An 18,090-nucleotide genomic window follows, 5' to 3' on the forward strand; every position below is an offset into this window, starting at 1 on the left:
GCTGTAACACAGAGACGTACACCCTCTGGTGCGTTCGAGTGCCTTATACTATAATGTGAGAATTAGAATCGGCCTCGGGTAAATTTAGACACACCGGGGAATTTGAGTCATTGGTTTCTAGGCGCTCTCAGTAGACTATATAAAATCTGCTTAGACTTATGTTTGACAATAAATGAAGAGTATGTGCTTGCTAATGCAATTGCCCGCCATTTTAGTATTCACAGGAACTTTATATGTTATGTTTTCCCGTATTTTCGCATTTTGTTCACGAACTAGAAAATGTTCGAGCTCCCGGGTGGGTTTTAGAAGTCGGAGCTTTTAGACGGGTCCCTGAACGCAGCATCGGCTGCGGGTTGGCAGTGGGACGGGCTTGAACGGGAGGTCATCACAAAACATGGCGTGGAGAGGATGCGTAAAGAAATGGGCCAAAACAGAGTTCCTCAGACCCCACAACGCGACCGCACGGAACTCCAGGTGAGCAAATAGAAAGCCGTTCAGCTCACAGTGTCCGCCCCGACGAGAACAGCGCCGGCGGGATGCGTGTGGCGCCTCTCGACCAGCAGCGTGGGATTACCTAACCGTTCCCCCTGTCATTGTACGGCGATCCACGGGGCTGATGACAGCTCCACGTCCCATCTGTTTGCAGGCAAAAATCTGCAAGCCCGGCGCCGTTGGTGTTACCTCTTTTACGGGTTATCAAAAAAATGGGCTGGGCTGCTAAGAGCAGTATGCCCCGCTTTTCCTACTGCCCACTCTTTAGCCCATTGAACCTAGAGCCCCATAAGTAAGTAGCTGGTGCTCGAGTTCAAGTATCAGGGAAACCAAAAGGGTTTGGTCACTGTAGCAGTAACACTGCAATATAATGTAGCACCTACATACTCAACCAATCGATTAATCAATTAATCCCAAATATTCACTGGTTCCACTCAACTATGAGAATTAGTTGCTTTTCGTTGTCTTATGTTATAATGAGTGTTCCTGTTTTTCTGTCTGTTTACCAAAGCTGTCTATCTGTAAATTTAGTTTTAATACCCCTTCCTTTTGTCTGCAAATTATTTGACAGACTTGGTCTCTACAACCAGCAGAGGTGTGGTTTTCGTCGGGAAGCCAAAAGGCCGGACACAAAGAAAGGCAATGTCAGCCAAGAAACAAACCCTTCAGCCCCTGAAGCCGGCACACCAGGGCGCCCACCTCCTCCCAGAATCCCCAGGCCGACACTCTTCAAGCCGCTGATGTTCACAGTAGGGGTAGGTCCTCCCCATTTTTCTACCAGAATGATTAACTCTCTTTAATTCTGATGTTTAAATGAAAGTGAGGACATGCGTGCATGCCATGATGAGGTTTGGGGCAGTGTGATGGCGCTGGATGTTGTCTGACTCCATGCCAGTTTACAGGCTGCTCCTTTGGTGCGGCAGCCATCCTGCAATATGAGACCCTGAAGTCAAGAGTTCAGACTGCAAAAGATGAAGAGGAGTCAGAAAAATTCTTACAGGTGAGGTTTTAATTGATACAGACTGCTGTCTCTCTCTTCCCCTGCTGTCAGCTTGTATTACCAGTGTAACCGGTGAATCATTTTACCATTCACGTATTACCAGGGGTCCCAGGACATGGCGTACTGGCATGACTGGTGGAACCAGCTGTCAGGCTTCCAGCGACAGCTCATCCTCCTGATGTCCATGGTGGATGACTTCTGGAGCAGCCTCACAGAGGGACAGAGGACGGTCACAGGTATCTTATTTTGCAGACACAGATTCATTTTGTTCCTGTGTGTCTTCAAATTTAATGGCTGGCATGAAAACAGTTGCACGTGTTTAATATAATCCCACCTATCATCGTAGTCAGGAGCCTTGCTTGTGAATGTTTTCCAGGTATTATTGCAGTAAATGCTGTGGTTCTGGGTTTGTGGCGGATCCCTTCAATGCAAAGAAGCATGATTAAGTACTTCACGTCCAACCCAGCCTCCAGTGAGTATGCCTGTGTAATAAATAATACAAACTGCTTACACGAGGACAATAAGGGTATTCGTGTTCTTGCAAGTGTAAAATTTGGAGCTGGAGTCACCGGCATGTTCCAAGCGACACATTTAATGTTCTTGTCCATTTCTGTCTCCTCCACCAGAAACGCGGTGCCTCCCCATGGTCCTGTCCTCCTTCAGCCACTACTCCATTATCCACATGGTGGCCAACATGTATGTCCTGTGGACATTCTCCTCAGGAATCGTTTCTCTCTTAGGGAAGGAGCAGTTTCTTGCAGTCTACCTGTCTGCCGGTGAGTTAAGTATCATTACTGCATCTGTTAAATCTAATAGATGTTTGTATCCTTTACTGAATCTATTTAGGTTTATAATATATATATTTGCTATGGAGGGAGAAAATGTTATATCTCGTTCTCACTTATCGTGTGTATTTTCAGGTGTGATTTCCACAATGGTTAGCTACATGTGTAAAACAGCCTCTGGACGTCTCTATCCATCATTAGGAGCAGTAAGACATTTGCTAAAATCTTGATACAGCCTAAAAGAAAATAATATAATATAATAATAATAATAATAATATAATAATAAAATAATTCTAGTGTTTTGATTTATCTTTCTGTTTGATCTATAGTCAGGTGCTGTCATGGCGGTCCTGGCCGCAGTCTGTGCAAAGGTGCCAGAGGCCAAACTAGGCATAATCTTCCTCCCTATGGTGACTTTCACAGCAGGAAATGTAAGTGAGGCACACCATGTGTATCTGTGTCTGTCTGTGTGTGTTTGTGTGTGTGTCTTTGTGTGTGTGTGTCTTTGTGTCTCCTTGTGTGCACTCATGGCCTTGGTACATTTAATAGGGTGTTGACATTCCCGTGTTGTTTTCACTGCAGGCAAGAGATGTAAATCTGTTCATGAGCAAAATGGACAAAGTCCCATGTATGAATGAGTGAATGTGTAAGTATGCATGTCTGAACGCATGGTAAAGAGACAGTTGTTGATGTGCTTCAGTAATTTTGAATGGAACTTCAGGTCCCTGTTAATGGTCCGTCTTTAGGCTCTGAAAGCGCTCATTGCCATAGATACCGCAGGGCTTATACTGGGATGGCGGCTCTTGGACCATGCAGCTCACCTTGGTGGAGCCCTCTTTGGAGTGTAAGTGTCACAGTGTTCATTCATTTTAGACTGACAAAAAAGAAAAAATTTTTTTTTTTTCCCCAAACAAGGAACAAATAATTGATAAATGATGGGCCATGGCCAAAAATACAGAATGATCAGTGTTTCATGTTGAAATGTCTTCAAGTCTTATTTTTATCTTTCACTCAAAATGTGTCAGCATTAAATGGTAAGAAATGTAGTGAAATAGCAGGTCAACAAAATAGTCTCGATTCAAAACCTGCTTTACTTACTTTTTCCAGAGCTTTCAAACCCCTCTCATTGGTTTCATAAATAGATGGATTTTGCTCAGTTCTCTCCGTCACGCGATGGCTCAATATTCATCACATGGCATAAGCATGGAACATGGGTCAGGTGATAACCGCTGATGAAGCTGAAAGCTCCTGAAAAAGCTTTGGACTTAGAGCTAAGATTATTTGGTTGAACTACTGTTTCCATGCTATAGTTCTTCTTGTAGCCCAACACCCAACAATCAAAACCGCATTTTTAACAGTCCAGATGGAGAATGAAATACATTCTAAAAGCCTGTTCATAAACAGATCAATTACTACAAAGATAGCTATATGCTGTAAAAATACGTTGTTGCTACTTAAGCCACAATACCATGTATTGTTACTGGATGTTTTTACACTTATTGTTGTAGTTGGAACTCAGGTTTTACACTACTTACAGCTGCCTCAATCCTTGAACAGGTCTGATGTAGATGCTTTTGGGCTTTAAGTGCGGTTTGGTAGAAGTACCTCGCTCTGCTGTCATTACATTTTAAATGTCTCAGTATACTGTATCTTGTCCTACAGATGGTATGTGGCATACGGTCACAAACTCATTTGGAGGAAGAGGGAGCCCCTTGTGAAGCTGTGGCATGACATGCGTTCTCCAGGTGCTGGTGGATCCAGGCCTAGAGGTGGTCCTGGGGTCAGCGGTGGTGGTGGTGGGGACCCAGACCAGAATAAAACACTGCAAGGTCCCTCTTTGAAAAAATAACTGGAGTCTGCAGTTACCTCAAAATATGCAAGGACACTTTTATCCACTGAGATGGAATGGGATGTTATCATTTATCAATAAATATAGTTTTTCACTCTAGTTTAGTAATGAGCATAAGATGATTTAATGGTATGCAGAGACCTGAAATTTGAAAAAACAAGTCAGACCTGATGTTGCAATCCAGATGTTTACCTCGTGCAGTGATTACATCTGCTGGCCTACAAGTAACCCCTTCAAGCTAAAAAATGGAAATCTCATCACTTTCCTACCTCTTAATAATCTGAAGATGTTTAACCTTCAGCCTTCATGTCAGTTTTTTTTTCCCTGGTCATATTAGTTAAAGAAATTGTATTATTCTGGATGGAAAAATTAAGAGTGCTGAGCCAATCAGAGGATAAAATCAGTTGCTGAATTAAAGGTAATATACAGTCCCGTGGGCTGGTCTTTTGTTGCCATTTAAAATGGAGTTTCAAAAATCAACAGCAATTATTTTTATATAATGAAGTGGGGGATTAATCAAGAACTTACTTCATTATTTCTGACAAGTGGGAACTACTTTTACACATTAGTGATTAAAATCAACTCGTTGCCTTGAGTTAGCCAAAATACCTTAAGGTGTAGATTTAAAAAGGGGTTTGAAACAGACAGACTGACCCTGAAGGGCTGCACCTCTTGCAAAGTGGATTAATGTTTTCTAAGTAAACATTTCTCACACGTACCATAAAGCTGATTCTAGGATTGCAACGAATAATTATCTTTATTTAAGTTAATTTTCCAGTTATTTTCTCAATCAATTAATCACTTGGTCAAGGATATATTTACCTGTGTGGGGGGTGACTTCTACCCAAAGGAACATATGCTTAAAACAAAAGCTGTTAAGTAGCCATACTGTTTGTCAGAAATAGGATGCATCAATATGTCAGTCCTTTTGCTTGGAAGCCCTGATACTACAGTCGCTTTTGCTGAAGTTTAGAGCAAGGACACCACGAACTCCTGAATTTGGCTCTATCACATGACCCTTGAATCATTCAGTTCATCTCAGGATCTTGACTCGTATTCACCTGTTTCCAGACTTAACTATTATTTACTGATATAATTATGAATTCATCCACAAATTCTGTTCAGAGAAATAGTGTTGGCTTTATTTAACTGAATCACATGATACAGTCCTTCAAGTTTAACAATGTGCATATATTTTTAAAATATGGATTGTCCATGCATACATAGTACTGTACATACTGATTAGGTTTAAATGTACATAATACTTGCAATAATTCTCTGTCTCATTCTGCTGGGGAGTGTTTTTTTTCCGCAAAGAACTATATACCTATATCTTCTAACATTTATTCTTAAGTTTAAGGGACTGTACACAAGCTCTACAGAAAATGACACATTCCATAAAAATGATAAATGTAGTAAATCCAAGTTACAAACAAGGCAAACTGGCAAAGCAGATCTAAGCCTGACACCCGCTGAATATAAAGTAACTGCATTACAATCCAGTTAGAGGGTTGAAGGAATGCTGAAGGAAAGGCAGCTTTGGCAACAATATAGATTACCTTATCAAATATGGACACTTCGTCAGACTGGGCCACGGGTAGAAATTTCTGTAACAATTCTTGCTCTGGTCAAAGGAGGAAAGTCCATCATTGTCCTGCTAATTTCAAGGTGAAACTGCCCAGTATCATGAAATACAAAAAATAGAGAAAACACCTTTGAAAAATACTAAGCAGACAAGCTAAATGTTCTTATCCAAACCCTATTCACTGCTCAAACGGTCACACAAACATGACAATATCAGCACTACACCAGGTGAGTAACCTAATCCTCAGCTCAGACTTTCGATGTATTATCAACCAAACAGACTTACCAGACTGCTACTTGAGTTTTTCTTCTTTCAATCCAAAACAGTCAGCAATGAGGCACATCTTCAGCCCCTACTCTTGTGGTTGGCATAGCTAGGGAAGCCAAACTGGGAAACCATCAGGTTGGAGAAGCAGAGTGGCATGAAGCCATAAATCTGCGTCAGCCTGTTCAGACAGTAGGACCTCTGAAGAAGGTGTTCAGGACGATGCCACATACCCTGGTACCCACTGCTGGCATCCTTTTCCAGGTTGCGAAGGTCCACAGGTTTGACAAAGACCCCGGAGGGTTTGTTAACGCTGCCTATAGACTTCAAGTGTTTCTTCAAATACTGTGCTATAGCAAAGTTCATGGCAATATCATCACAGTTCTGTGTTTCGTCCACCAGTGCATGCACTGCTTGGGGTTGGTCCTGGAAGAGCTGCAGGTAGCGGTGGTGGAAAAAGGCAGCACCAATTAACACCATGGAGTATCTGCAGTGAGAGGATTGAGATATAAGTACATAAAATGGCCTTTCACATCAAAACAAGGCCAAACAAGACAAGAGTCCTGGCTGATACAAAGCATGATGGTACACTGTATGAGGAGGTTTACCCTATGATGAAAAATAAAAAGCACAACTTACTTGTCACCTCCCGCTGTTTCCGGATCCTGCAGTTCAAAGCTGCCATAGCTGTACACTCCTCCTGGTGTTGAGACATGTTTTCGGGGTACAAAGCCAACAATCTGGTCTGGAAATTGCTGCGGAGCCAAAGATAAAATATGTGTATGTGTGCAGTTGAAAGCACCATATAATTTTGATGCATTTTTATTTACATGATCACTTTAAAATCAAGCTAAACCAAAATATATTTAGGTACAGAATGTTGCTCAGTCTCATCTACATTGTCTGTAAAGCTCATTACCTTCCAGACTGAGAAAGCAAAGCTGATGTCAGGGACACTGACCAGAGTGTCGTCATCCAGCATCAACACAGCTAAAGATCCAAAAAAAGAGCCAAAAAATTTTTTTTTTTTTTAAATCGAACACACTCGACTGAGAAAAATGATGACATAGAAAAAACTTATAGGTCTGTATAAATATCTTTGAATAGCTCAAACAGCGCATTTTGCAAGCTGACAGATACACTGACCATCAGTGTCAATCTCGGGGAATGACTGTAGTCTGTTGCGCATTCGATTGCTAGTCTGCTCCTTGAAGACCAAAGGGACCGGATGAGGCCCCAAGGAGTTCCATAACTTTAGGGGTGTCTGCTCCCCAACGTTGTTCCAGACTATGATAATCCGCTGAAGATGAGGCACTGCCTGGTAATGGTTAAGTAGTTTGAGCAGAATGTCTGTGCGATTGTATGTCTGAATGATGATGGTAAACTCATGCTCCCCCTCTGTTCTGTCACCATCGTTGCCCTGTGCAGGATTCTCTTTCTGTTCTGTTTCCCTGCGTAGCACTCCCAGGGCGTCAAGGCCTCTTTGGTCCTCTGCAGGGGGAAGCAGAGCTGTCAAGGCTGCGCCAACCAGGAGGATGAACACCACTGGCCAAACCAAATATGTTCTCCGGAGCCCCGCGCAGAAACGAAGGACCCTGCATCAGAGGAGGCACAGAGACGTGCAACACATCACAATACAATGCCCTTCAGGCTTGTTTATTTTTATTTTTTTCCCTCTTCTCTCAGTTCAAGGTCTCCCAGAATACCAACATTTAAATTGGCTATGATGAACACCTGCTATGAGAGCGAGGCATGTCTTTACACCCGAGTGAGTTGTAACTTGTGGAAACACTCCCCTGGATTCAGCCCAAGGACTGCATGTCCACGTTAGGCTTTCTGGACACACTGGGTCTATCAGAAAATTACTAAATAACAATAGCCTGGCGCCCATACACAATGCTGCCAGCAGGATGAAAACTGTTACTGGTTATAGGGGAACAGCTGAAGAGTCCCATAATAGTTTTCCTTGAGGGGTCCAGAATCACTGGCTACATCCCTCCGCGTACTGAATTCGTTCTGCGAGCAAATCCAATTAAATGTTAGCTTACACAAAACATTATTGTTTAAAGAAACCATTATTTTATGTTTAACATACACCATTCGTGTGCCAGTATTTTTTTCTTTTCTTTTAATACACGCCATACCCGGAGTTAACCGAACTCCCTCATCATAGAGCGATTTCCGTACATTGACCATTCAGTAAAAGCTATGTTGTATTGGTTTCCATAACTCTGAACTGACCTCATTTTGTTGGCTCTGCAAACAAACCGTTCCCTCTACCTAGTCGCCATGTTGGCAGACTCTTACCAAAGAGCCTGAGAGGAAAAGAGCTGTGACGAGCTAACATTAGCTCCGACGTAGTATGAATTGGCGGTCACAGCTCAAAAATTAAGCGCTGTGTTGTTACAAAATCGGAAAATTGCCAAAATACTTCCATAAACATGCTTCGTTTAAGTCTGTGTGCTTACATTCTCTTAGTTACAGTTTCGTACATTAGTTTTCATTCACTTGAGCATACTTTTTACCCGTTAGAAACCGACGCCATCTTTGCTGGACTAAACCGACGGATTGGCCGCAGGCTTGAACATCATGTCATTTGATTTTCCGATGGAGGCGTATCTCCGCTGTCAACAGAGATGCTAACCCCCTTGGATCGGAAAGAACAAAACGCACACTTTCATAACAACTTCAAAATCCAAACATTTAACTTTAAAGTCCACGTTACCAAAGTCTCTCATAAGTACTCTAATACTGCTCACGGCAAAGCTCAGGTACGTGTCGTTAGTGGCGCAGTGCTTCGTTTGCTTGAATGTTCTCGTAACATTTTGTGCTTGGAAAGTTTTGGTTAGTTGTAGAATTTAGCAGATTCGTGAAGGAGTGGGACACAAATTGTCTTTATTAACTAGACCACGAAGAGAAGAGACAAAAACAAAGAATGAAACGTCTCTGTAATTCAGGTTGCCCATCACTGCGTAATAAGAGGGGACATGTCGTTTGGACCAGCGCTGAGTTGTCCTACTGTCCCACTTTCCAATGGTTTGCAGATACCGATATTTGGATTAGGTGCGTTTTACTTCGGTAAATCCTGCCTTTCTAATAGTAACACTAATGCAAATACAAAACACGAAATACAAAATCATTTCATCATGTTTTACGGTTATTCTTTTATTTTTATTAAAGATTTTTTTCAAATGGATGAAATCCTACTGAAAAAATGTGACGAAATGTTTATATAAACATCACATAACCCTCAAATACAGACATTATATGTTTACACAAAAAATATGTACTGTGCTAAATACATGTTATCTAAGGTATAGCATGACTCAAGGTTTATTGAAAGTCTTATAATGGCTTTCAGGATGAAATCCACATGAGCATGACTGATCTACATCAGGCCTCAGACTTATTAAAAAAAAATAATGATGAAGATGATGATTAGGGTCCATTGGTAACTCACAAATATTCACACACACAAACTAAATTCTGTCCTTTTTTTCTTATATTGCATATTTTTCTAGTATTTTCAAAAAAAGTTAAATCTGCAAATTCCTCACTTTTTTTGTCTGAACTGCTAAATATTGCATGTATTTATATTTTTACCTTTTCTGAGTATATTATGACATTATGTCAATATTCATACAATGGTTTGGCAATACTCTTTCTAAAAATGCCAATAATGCCAAAGAAAGGAAAAAAATGAAATGAATCGACATTGCTTTTGAAGGCCTAGACCTTGTCTGATATTTTCTCTCAATGCCAGGCACATCACATGATGGCGGATACTCCCATGATGCCATTGTGTACGCACTCACTGAGTGTGGTGTGCGTCACATTGACACGGCAAAGCGCTACGGCTGTGAGAAGAAACTGGGTAAAGCCATCCGAGAAAGTGGGATAGCACGACGTGATCTGTGGCTCACCAATAAACTGTGGCCAGGAGACTACGGATACAAAGCTGCAAAGAAGGCCTGCCTTGACTCCTGCTCACTGGTGGGGGTGGAATCTTTTGGTATGGCCTGCAATTGATAAAGAATTGGGAAAGAAAAACAGAAAGATAGCAGAAACTACTGTTTTTTCAGTGCATTGTCTGTATTATCATGATCGTCTTCATTCTCCAACATATTGTAGAATGCAGTTTCTTGTCTCCCTGTCTCTTGTAGTCGTTCATTAAAGTCTCTCACTAAATCATATCTGCCTGTTTTCAGATCTCTACCTGATGCACTGGCCGGAGTCACTGCAACCTGGTTACTCTAACAGGGAGATGAGAGCTGAGACGTGGAAGGCTTTGGAAGAACTTTATAAAGAAGGTACAGAACAAGGAAGAACATGACAGAGAACAGTTGGAAAGTGTGCAAAAAAGTGGCTACAGCAAGTGTCACTATGAAACATTAGTGACAGAGTTGGGGTATTTCAAAGGTCAGAACTCTGTGTCTGTTACTATAGGGGTTTGCCGTGCTATTGGAGTGAGCAACTTTCTGGTCCACCACCTGGAGCAGTTAAAGGAAGACTGTACTGTAATGCCACATGTTAACCAGGTAGTTTTTTTCCCCCAGAAAGTCTTCAACTCGATGGTTGTGTATTTTTGTCTTTTGCTGAAAGACAGGTGGTCTAAATGACCCCCGGGAGAGCAATGGAGGGTCTTTTAACATTTTCTCAAGACAGATTTAAATTTTACATGAGCCTTCCATAGTGAGATTTACTTTATTGGGAGATTATTCCCTCCCCCCTGCCCAGATAATATTCATATGGTGCCTGAATCTTTTCGCGTGCAATTTAGACAACATAAAAAAATAAATGGTTCAATAATAGAAAGAGAAAACTTCACCAACATGATCGGGGATGAATTATGTAATTAATGTACTCCTTTCAGAGATGCTTCACAACGTGAATCTTTGGTGTGCTGTTAAACCACAGCGTTAATCCGAAGTGTCTATATACAATAACTTGCCTATGATGTATCTTAAAAATGGTTTGACCCACCAGGTGGAGTACCATCCTTTCCATCAGCCCAATCACCTGATAGAGTACTGTCGTCAGGAGGAGATTGTGTTTGAAGGGTACAGTCCACTGGCCAAGGGTCAAGTCCTCAGCAATCCCACTGTTCTCCAGATAGCAGAAAAGCACCGACGCACACCTGCTCAGATCTGCATCCGCTGGAGTATTCAGGTTGTCACACTGTTCAGATTTTTCCTGGCCTAAGATCTTTGGCCTGACACATAAACTATGCTTCTGTGAATACCTTTCTACTGCAACTTTATCTTTAATTTTCCTCAGAACGGAGTCGTCACAATACCAAAGTCCATCAGAAAGAACAGGATACTCGAGAACTGTCAAGTGAGTTAAAAGTCCACTGCGCAGTTTTTTTCAAGTGTCAGAAAATCTGGACAGTTTTCCAAATTAAGAAATGTTAAGAAAGGATAATTATGTTCTGATGGAACAAGCAAGTAGCCATGGCATCACAGAGTACATTTAAAGGTAAAAGTTCCCATAAAAAGCTTACTTTAAAGACAATGGAAAAAAAAATAAAAAAAAAATGCAGCTACTCTGGGTCCAAAGACAGACTATAAATGGAAAATTTAACTTAAGGTTTGAGAAGGGGTTTAATGAGGTTCACTGTAAAATGAGATATCCACGGGTCAGGTAGTTTTGTTCATTCCTAAAAAGTTTAAATCTTTCACCATGTAGGATCCCATTAAGGCAACAATATTGTAAGTGTCAGACTAACGTAACTAACGTAATTGTATAATTACGGTTTCACATCTGCATTTCTTCATTTTTGACAACAGAAAGGGGGTTACTGACTATCTGACAACCTGAGGAGATCAGTTCCTGGTGACCATGTGTTAATTAATGCACCATCACAAGTCCAGTCATTGGTGACATTCTGTAAATTTGCCATCAGTCAAAAAAAGTAACAGAAGAAAATCATATGTGTAATTTCCACTGCAGTTTGAATTAAAAAAATATATATTTAACAGAATACTGATTATCCAGTAGATTGTAAAGAGAGTTATTATTATGAGGGCAAGATGTTTTATGGCATGATTTACATTTGTATCAAAGTATGAATTAATTTGAAATATTTTTTGTGAAAATTAGTGGCAATAAACAACTCTAGGTTTCTCTCAGAACACAGGCAGCAAGGCAATCAGAAGCCAACTCTTACTTATAATCTGCATTGACACAGCCACTCATTTTCTCATTTCCCCCATTACCTCTTCCTCCTCCTCTTCCTCTGCACACATAGGTGTTTGGGTTCCAGCTGGAGGAGGGGGACATGGCCGTATTAGGAAGATTGCATGATGGAAGACACGTGACTTGGGATCCAACAAATGTGGAGTAACAAGATGTGTGAAAACACAAGGTGTGTTTCTCCTGGAACTAATCTTGTCAGTAACAGCTGGCTGAAGAACTAATATTGATTCATCATTATCTTTGGGTGTCAAGGTTTGCCTGGAAGGAGACTCTACTATGATGGGGAGTTCATTCTTTTCAGCTATCTCTAGACACAAGTGCTGGAGTTATCAAGTGCCTTACTTTCTAGAAATGTCTACTTACAATTTTATATAAAGCAAGAGAGACTCTATGTTAAAATCATAGGTAATACAGGAAAGTCATTCTGAGCATTTTTGTAAAAAGATTAATTTGTAAATAAATATTTGCATTTGGAGAACAGCTGCCCACTGAGGACATGAATTTGTGTCGACAAGAGCCCTCAAGTTCTTTTCAAATTTTCAGGATTACCTAAATCCGAAACCCACAGGCCTTGCCGGAGGACTTGCATTGGATAAGACTAAACGGGTAGAGCACATAGATGCATTTATGTTTTATTTACCATTATTGTTTCCGTTCTTCTGAATGAGGCCGGTGGGTAAAAGCAGGACAGATTTTGGATTGACAATAATTGGCCGAGCCCATATGCTGGCCGATACGATCTTATCACAGATATATCAGTGTCAGCCTATATGTCAGCCGATAAGTAACAAGATGTTGCAGTCCAGTACGAAATATAACATATATATTTGAGGTAGTCTATAAACAATATCTCCATTACATAATTTGTCCTCTAGAGAGCACTGAGAAGTATACTTTCCATGTGTAAAAATTACTTGGTTGGCCCATTTTTTAATTGCAAAATCTTGTGATACAACCCCCCCCCCACTGACAGAAAGTTGTACATTTGATACATTTAAGTATCAGTAAGTATCTACACTGTATTTTTCATTTCAGAAGAAATGCTGTCACTAAATTGATAGCTGTTTTACGTAGTGTTTACACTTTGATTACAATCATGTTAGAGAGTGCCCGCTATTGCATTTAGATTAGCCTACTTTATAGGTATTCAAAAGCTACTTACCTTAGTAGCTGCAGTTCGACTGTGAGGAATCAGTGATGAGCTGGACTTAGAATCTTTCAAATCAGATGAGGATGACCCAGACTATCAATTTATCATAACACTGTCTCCTCAGCTTACTAACGAGCATGTCACACCACTCAACTGTCAGCCCAGTTCATTGAAGCAACAGGGTGGTGCTGGATGGCAAAAACCACAGGAAAGAAAAAGGCTCAAGTGAAAAGCATGCCAGATCTGGCCCAATAAAAGTGACTGTAAACTGTTGCGTAAAATTGTTTCTCTGATTCCGATTCACTGACACATAAGCTATTGAGAAAAAAATTGGAACTTTTCATGAAAGTGTTTTAATAAGGTAGAGAAAGCATTGTAAAGCCAATGTAAAGACGCTTGCTGTAAATACATTTTGGTACTGGTTTTGAGTTATTGGGTTATATTCCCTGTAAGCTATTATAGGAAAAACTTTTAGTGTTTATGAAAATATTAACGTAAAACAAATGAACTATGGTCCATCTAAGAAAACATTTTGTTGATTTTTAGCTACTGATTTGCCTGCAAGATATAAAACATATTTCCTATAAACTTTTTATATAAAATAAATGAGTTACATTTGGACAATAAAAATAAATCTGCACCATAAGACAGTTTGTAAGATTTTTTTTAGTTTGTAAGTCAGCGTGATGGTATTGAAAGAAAACATTTGTGAAATTCATAGTAGGCAATTATTTATTGACAGTTCTTAAGAGAGTGCCTTATACAATTTCCAAGAGGGAGCCAGATCCAAACTGTAATGGAAAATTTAAATACGATTCACCTGTTAAGCTGTAGTTATATTGTCTGTGGAATGCACTGATTGCTCACTGTTCAGTTGAAATGTGCAGCCTGACCCTCAGGGATAAAACGAAGCGGTTGGTACCAGACAGTTTTCCTTCATCCCTGAGCTGCAATCTATCTCACCAATTAACTGTGAAGTACATGTGTGTGTTCTATGTCTTTGAACAGTTACACGGCAACCCCCCCTTTCCGTACTGACTAAGGGGTATAAATGCTCTACTAAGTCCTGTGCTTTTTGCTAACTGCCATGCACTGCCTATCGCTGTGTGACCTTTGATCTCTGTATGCTTGAGACCATCTGCAGATGCTGAATTAAATTTTCAGAAAGACCGGAGTGGACTCTAAGTGCTTTATTGAACAGAAAATTGCCACCACAAGACCCAGAACAACTTGTGCAGTGGAATGACCCCCAATCCTTTACCATTTTCAGGGGGTGGGGAAGTGAGTTGTCACTGCATAGGTTGTTCTGGATCTGACTGTCCGTTGTCTGAAGGTATGTACCTAAAGTATGTGCAAGTACCGAGGGCCACTGATGCCTATCAATAACATAATCATGATAATATGGGTTTAAGGTGGGTAGGGCCTAAGTTATAAAAAGAGCAATGAGGAGGAAGCTCCTGGCAGAATTACTTCACTTCTTTATTACCAACATTGCTATTTTGATATTATTTATTGTCTATTTTTCTGCTCTTTCTCCAACTTATCTCGCCATTGCCTCCCCCGCTGATGAAGTCATTACCTGTCCATTTCAGACCTCTACACGTTGCACTGGCCAGCGTCAATGCAACCTGGCCGCTCTAAGAGAGAACTGAGAGCCGAGGCGTGGAAGGCCTTGGAAGAACTTTAAGAAGAGGGTAAAAATACAATGAAACACAACATAACTTGTAGCAGTTAATTTATTCACTAGAGTTGGTAAGAAATGTATGTTTTAATTTTTTGGGATACAATGGTCATCTCAACCTGCAAAATTACTAGGCCAAAAATCTTTGTGTGAGACACGTTTCATTTTCTCTATGTAACATCTCTCTCTCGCTCTCTGTTCCTGCAGGGTCGTGTCGTTTTATCAGGGTTAGCAACTTTATGATTCACCACCTGGAACAGTTAAAGCAAGACTGCTCCTTGGTGCCACATGTTAACCAAGTAAGTATTCCACAAAGCCCATAGTAGGAAGAAAATGTTTTCCCTTTGAAAAAAAAGACACGACCTTGGCCTAAAACATGCCTGATATTATTATCAGTATTGTTACATAAACTAATAACATCCATCATCAAGCGGAGTACCATCCGTTCCAGCAGCCCAATAAGCTGATCGAATACTGCCGTCACGAGGGCATCGCATGTCAGGGTTACTGCCCTCTGGCCATAGGAGTTGTACTAGGGAGAAGAAAAATGTATCAGTTTGTGACAGCGTTAGACTAGTGTCAGATTTAGATTTAGAAGGAGTCAAATTATATATATTTGTACAAAATATAGGCACACACTTAGAAAACGAATGCTAGTATCAACTTTTTAAAAATCCTTTTTGGTCAGATTTCTTTCATCGCAGTGTTATTAATTCTTGTATTCCTCTTAGAATGGAGTCATTACAATTCCAAAGTCAACAAAAAAGGGGTGTGTGGTTGAAAACTGTCAGGTGAGTTATAAAAATAAAATGATCAGTTTTGAAATTTGAATTATCAATTACTTTTACAACTTGTACTTTTTACAATCAATACCCTATTGATTTTTTTTTTTTTAATTTGTAGCACCACCTCTGCTCGTTTTTTCCTGCTATTTACACCCTTTTAGGTGTTTGGCTTCCAGCTGGAGGAGGAAGACATGGAGGCTATAAAGTTGCATGGTGGGAGACATGTGCCCTGGGATCCAACAAATGTGGAGTGACACAAGGAATGCTTGCGGCAGAAAAATTCACTAATGCCCTCAGCTCGATAACTCTTCAATGAGAGATTAAAGACTAAACATTAACTCCTGCATAAACTACAATTGATTTAACGTGTAGTGTATATTCAATGTCCACGTGAGGATGCATAAGAGAGAATAATAATGATAGAAACTTTTTTTCTACTATTTTACTTTCTATCATATCAATTATTATTCTCATTTCCTTGGGTTACGGAGGTTATGAAATTGCACATATTTATTTTGCATATTTAATTTTGCAACTGGATTGGATGAATATGTTTCATTAGTGGATGACACTAAAGTAACACAGATACCTTGTAGTTTTATTCAATGCTAATAATATAGCTTAGCCAAATCTTCCATCATAAAGAAGTTCTCATACTTTGGGCACTGTGTTGTTTTGGCATCTCTAAACAAAGAACAAATGTAGCTTTTTTACTTGTATTTTAAAAGAAAATACAAATAATTGACTCAAATGGTGCATGTGTGTTGCTGAGCAAGGCTGGTGCCTGAGCAATTCATAATAATTAAAATGATTATTACTGATTGTCAGTAGTGGAAGAAGTATTCTGATGTTTAATTTATAGCAATTGCTTGACATTTTTACAATTATACTTTTTCACTTGCTTGCCAAGAGTTAGATAAGATTGATACCACTCATATCTGTCTGATAAATACAAAGCTAAAGCCAGCAGCCAGTTAGCTTAGCTTAGCACAAAGACTGGCAACAAGGGGGAAAAGCTAGCCTGGCTCTGTCAAAATCCACTGGTTGCTTGGTAACTGCTCCTTGTTAAGAAATTGTTCTGCACATAACCACCCATTATATGCCAGATAACATTTTTTATAATTTGTTTTTAATACGGATTAATCAAACGACAGTTTTGTTACTTTTGGACAGAGCAAGATGAACTGTTTCCTCGTTTTCAGTCTTTTTGCTAAGCTAAGCTAACTGGCTTCTGGTTCAGGCTAACGTTACATATTTTCTGTACAGCCATTAGAGTGGTATCAATCTTCAAACCTAACGATATCATGACATGTGCTCCATGACAAACTGAAATGCTCGAGTATGAAAACCTAAATTTGTTCTTAAGTCCAGTGTATGGGTCAGTGTACATACTTACTACCAAGGCTGACTCTATGTGTATGTTTCATTTTAGTTCTTCAAGCAAGGGCTTGCTAAAGGTCATCACGGTATTTCCAGCACCGAACCTAGAGCAGTTTGCTTCCAGATTAGGTCAAAAGGGTGTTGTGTTCCAGTGAAAACTGAGAGCAGTGTAAACTGGGACCTACTCTGGACAAAAAACAAAAAACAGTGTTTGTCTCTCCAAATGTGAAAATCAACCCAAACAAAGGCTTTTCAGGGGCACATGCAGATGACAAACAGCACAGTATGATGTGGGAAGAAGGTGTCACCCTTAAGGTAAGGCGGGTCTTAAACACATCTACATCTGTCTTGTAGATTAGAACCCGTGCAGCAGGTTTAGGAGAGGAATGAAAAAAAGTCAAACGTACATATGATAATTCTTCTCAAGGGATACCCTGCAAAGTACTTCCTGTCAACTCACCACCACCTCTTAAGTCTTTCGCAACCATGCTCAGTTCCCATCAACAATCTGCTACGTTAGCTGCATTTCTCTGGTGTTTTCCCCTCTTTGTACAGCGACGCCCGCACCTTAACTCAACCAGTGGTAACAGTTGATTTGCAAACTATCTCAAGGAGAGGGGCAGTGTGGGCTTGATCTTGCATAACAGACTTTGATTCCTGGCTATTTAAACAGAGCAGTTCAGTTAGTGTATGTACAGTTTATTTTATGGTCTGCATATTTGTAATTTTATGGAACTTATTTGCTCAAACATTCAAGCACATGTGAGCCGAAGGAAGAACAATCACCCACAACACCATTGAGGGTACTTGAAGAAAAGATCCTGTTACATCAGTATCACAGTAGTGGCTCTGACATATTTCACATTAAGTCTTCAGCACTGTTCTAAAAAGAAAAGCTCAGAGTGACAAAATACATACCTT

General features: G+C 40.2%; 3 protein-coding genes across 14 annotated transcripts; 2 read left to right on the plus strand and 1 right to left on the minus strand.

Moving 5' to 3' along the window:
- The first annotated feature begins 295 nt into the window (after positions 1–295).
- Positions 296–4,557, plus strand: parla (presenilin associated, rhomboid-like a). Of its 3 annotated transcripts, none has more exons than XM_040143901.1 (10): positions 296–474; positions 1,064–1,247; positions 1,388–1,492; positions 1,596–1,728; positions 1,869–1,964; positions 2,119–2,268; positions 2,413–2,483; positions 2,607–2,708; positions 2,860–2,923; positions 3,024–3,121. In XM_040143901.1, exons 1-9 carry the CDS (start codon positions 395–397, stop codon positions 2,917–2,919), a joined length of 981 nt encoding a protein of 326 aa, XP_039999835.1. In that variant the 5' UTR covers positions 296–394; the 3' UTR covers positions 2,920–2,923; positions 3,024–3,121. The 3 variants fall into 3 exon arrangements, with proteins under 3 accessions (XP_039999835.1, XP_039999833.1, XP_039999834.1); XM_040143899.1 differs by lacking the exon at positions 2,860–2,923 and adding an exon at positions 3,940–4,557 and having other exon boundaries at positions 298–474; XM_040143900.1 differs by lacking the exons at positions 296–474; positions 2,860–2,923 and adding exons at positions 501–784; positions 3,940–4,557.
- Positions 4,558–5,247: 690 nt separating this feature from the next.
- On the minus strand, positions 5,248–8,580 carry extl2 (exostosin-like glycosyltransferase 2). 4 transcript variants are annotated; one of them, XM_040143909.1, is made up of 6 exons: positions 8,501–8,580; positions 7,122–7,570; positions 6,895–6,965; positions 6,615–6,730; positions 5,997–6,462; positions 5,248–5,800 (listed from the first exon to the last, which is right to left on the minus strand). In XM_040143909.1, exons 1-5 carry the CDS (start codon positions 8,518–8,520, stop codon positions 6,057–6,059), a joined length of 1,062 nt encoding a protein of 353 aa, XP_039999843.1. In that variant the 5' UTR covers positions 8,521–8,580; the 3' UTR covers positions 5,248–5,800; positions 5,997–6,056. The 4 variants fall into 4 exon arrangements, with proteins under 4 accessions (XP_039999843.1, XP_039999841.1, XP_039999844.1 ...); XM_040143907.1 differs by having other exon boundaries at positions 8,444–8,531; XM_040143910.1 differs by having other exon boundaries at positions 8,217–8,525.
- On the plus strand, positions 8,466–16,531 carry zgc:110366 (uncharacterized protein LOC550476 homolog). 7 transcript variants are annotated; one of them, XM_040143912.1, is made up of 12 exons: positions 8,466–8,746; positions 8,933–9,053; positions 9,739–9,987; positions 10,184–10,285; positions 10,422–10,513; positions 10,962–11,144; positions 11,253–11,312; positions 12,226–14,656; positions 14,916–15,017; positions 15,212–15,303; positions 15,736–15,795; positions 15,951–16,531. In XM_040143912.1, the coding sequence occupies exons 1-8, from the start codon at positions 8,612–8,614 to the stop codon at positions 12,319–12,321; spliced, it is 1,038 nt and encodes a 345-aa protein (XP_039999846.1). In that variant the 5' UTR covers positions 8,466–8,611; the 3' UTR covers positions 12,322–14,656; positions 14,916–15,017; positions 15,212–15,303; positions 15,736–15,795; positions 15,951–16,531. The 7 variants fall into 7 exon arrangements, with proteins under 7 accessions (XP_039999846.1, XP_039999847.1, XP_039999848.1 ...); XM_040143913.1 differs by having other exon boundaries at positions 12,226–12,342; positions 14,468–15,017; XM_040143914.1 differs by having other exon boundaries at positions 12,226–12,342.
- The last annotated feature ends 1,559 nt before the right edge of the window (positions 16,532–18,090 follow it).

This window comes from Xiphias gladius, chromosome 14 (assembly GCF_016859285.1).
Source record: "Xiphias gladius isolate SHS-SW01 ecotype Sanya breed wild chromosome 14, ASM1685928v1, whole genome shotgun sequence".
Classification (NCBI taxonomy): Eukaryota; Metazoa; Chordata; class Actinopteri; order Istiophoriformes; family Xiphiidae; genus Xiphias; species Xiphias gladius.

What these genes read in the sequence shown, in the direction of transcription:
- parla (XM_040143899.1), top strand. Translation starts at nt 395, where the DNA reads ATGGCGTGGAGAGGATGCGTAAAGAAATGGGCCAAAACAGAGTTCCTC. An exon ending in AGTCAGAAAAATTCTTACAG is followed by an intron (nt 1,493 to 1,595) that starts GTGAGGTTTTAA and finishes ACGTATTACCAG; the next exon opens with GGGTCCCAGGACATGGCGTA. An exon ending in CACGTCCAACCCAGCCTCCA is followed by an intron (nt 1,965 to 2,118) that starts GTGAGTATGCCT and finishes CTCCTCCACCAG; the next exon opens with AAACGCGGTGCCTCCCCATG.
- extl2 (XM_040143907.1), bottom strand. Translation starts at nt 8,469, where the DNA reads ATGTACGAAACTGTAACTAAGAGAAT. An exon ending in GAAACTGTAACTAAGAGAAT is followed by an intron (nt 7,571 to 8,443) that starts GTAAGCACACAG and finishes CCTCTGATGCAG; the next exon opens with GGTCCTTCGTTTCTGCGCGG. An exon ending in TTGCTTTCTCAGTCTGGAAG is followed by an intron (nt 6,731 to 6,894) that starts GTAATGAGCTTT and finishes TTGGCTCCGCAG; the next exon opens with CAATTTCCAGACCAGATTGT.
- zgc:110366 (XM_040143911.1), top strand. Translation starts at nt 8,612, where the DNA reads ATGCTAACCCCCTTGGATCGGAAAGAACAAAACGCACACTTTCATAAC. An exon ending in ATTAGGTGCGTTTTACTTCG is followed by an intron (nt 9,054 to 9,738) that starts GTAAATCCTGCC and finishes TCTCAATGCCAG; the next exon opens with GCACATCACATGATGGCGGA. An exon ending in GGTGGGGGTGGAATCTTTTG is followed by an intron (nt 9,988 to 10,183) that starts GTATGGCCTGCA and finishes GCCTGTTTTCAG; the next exon opens with ATCTCTACCTGATGCACTGG.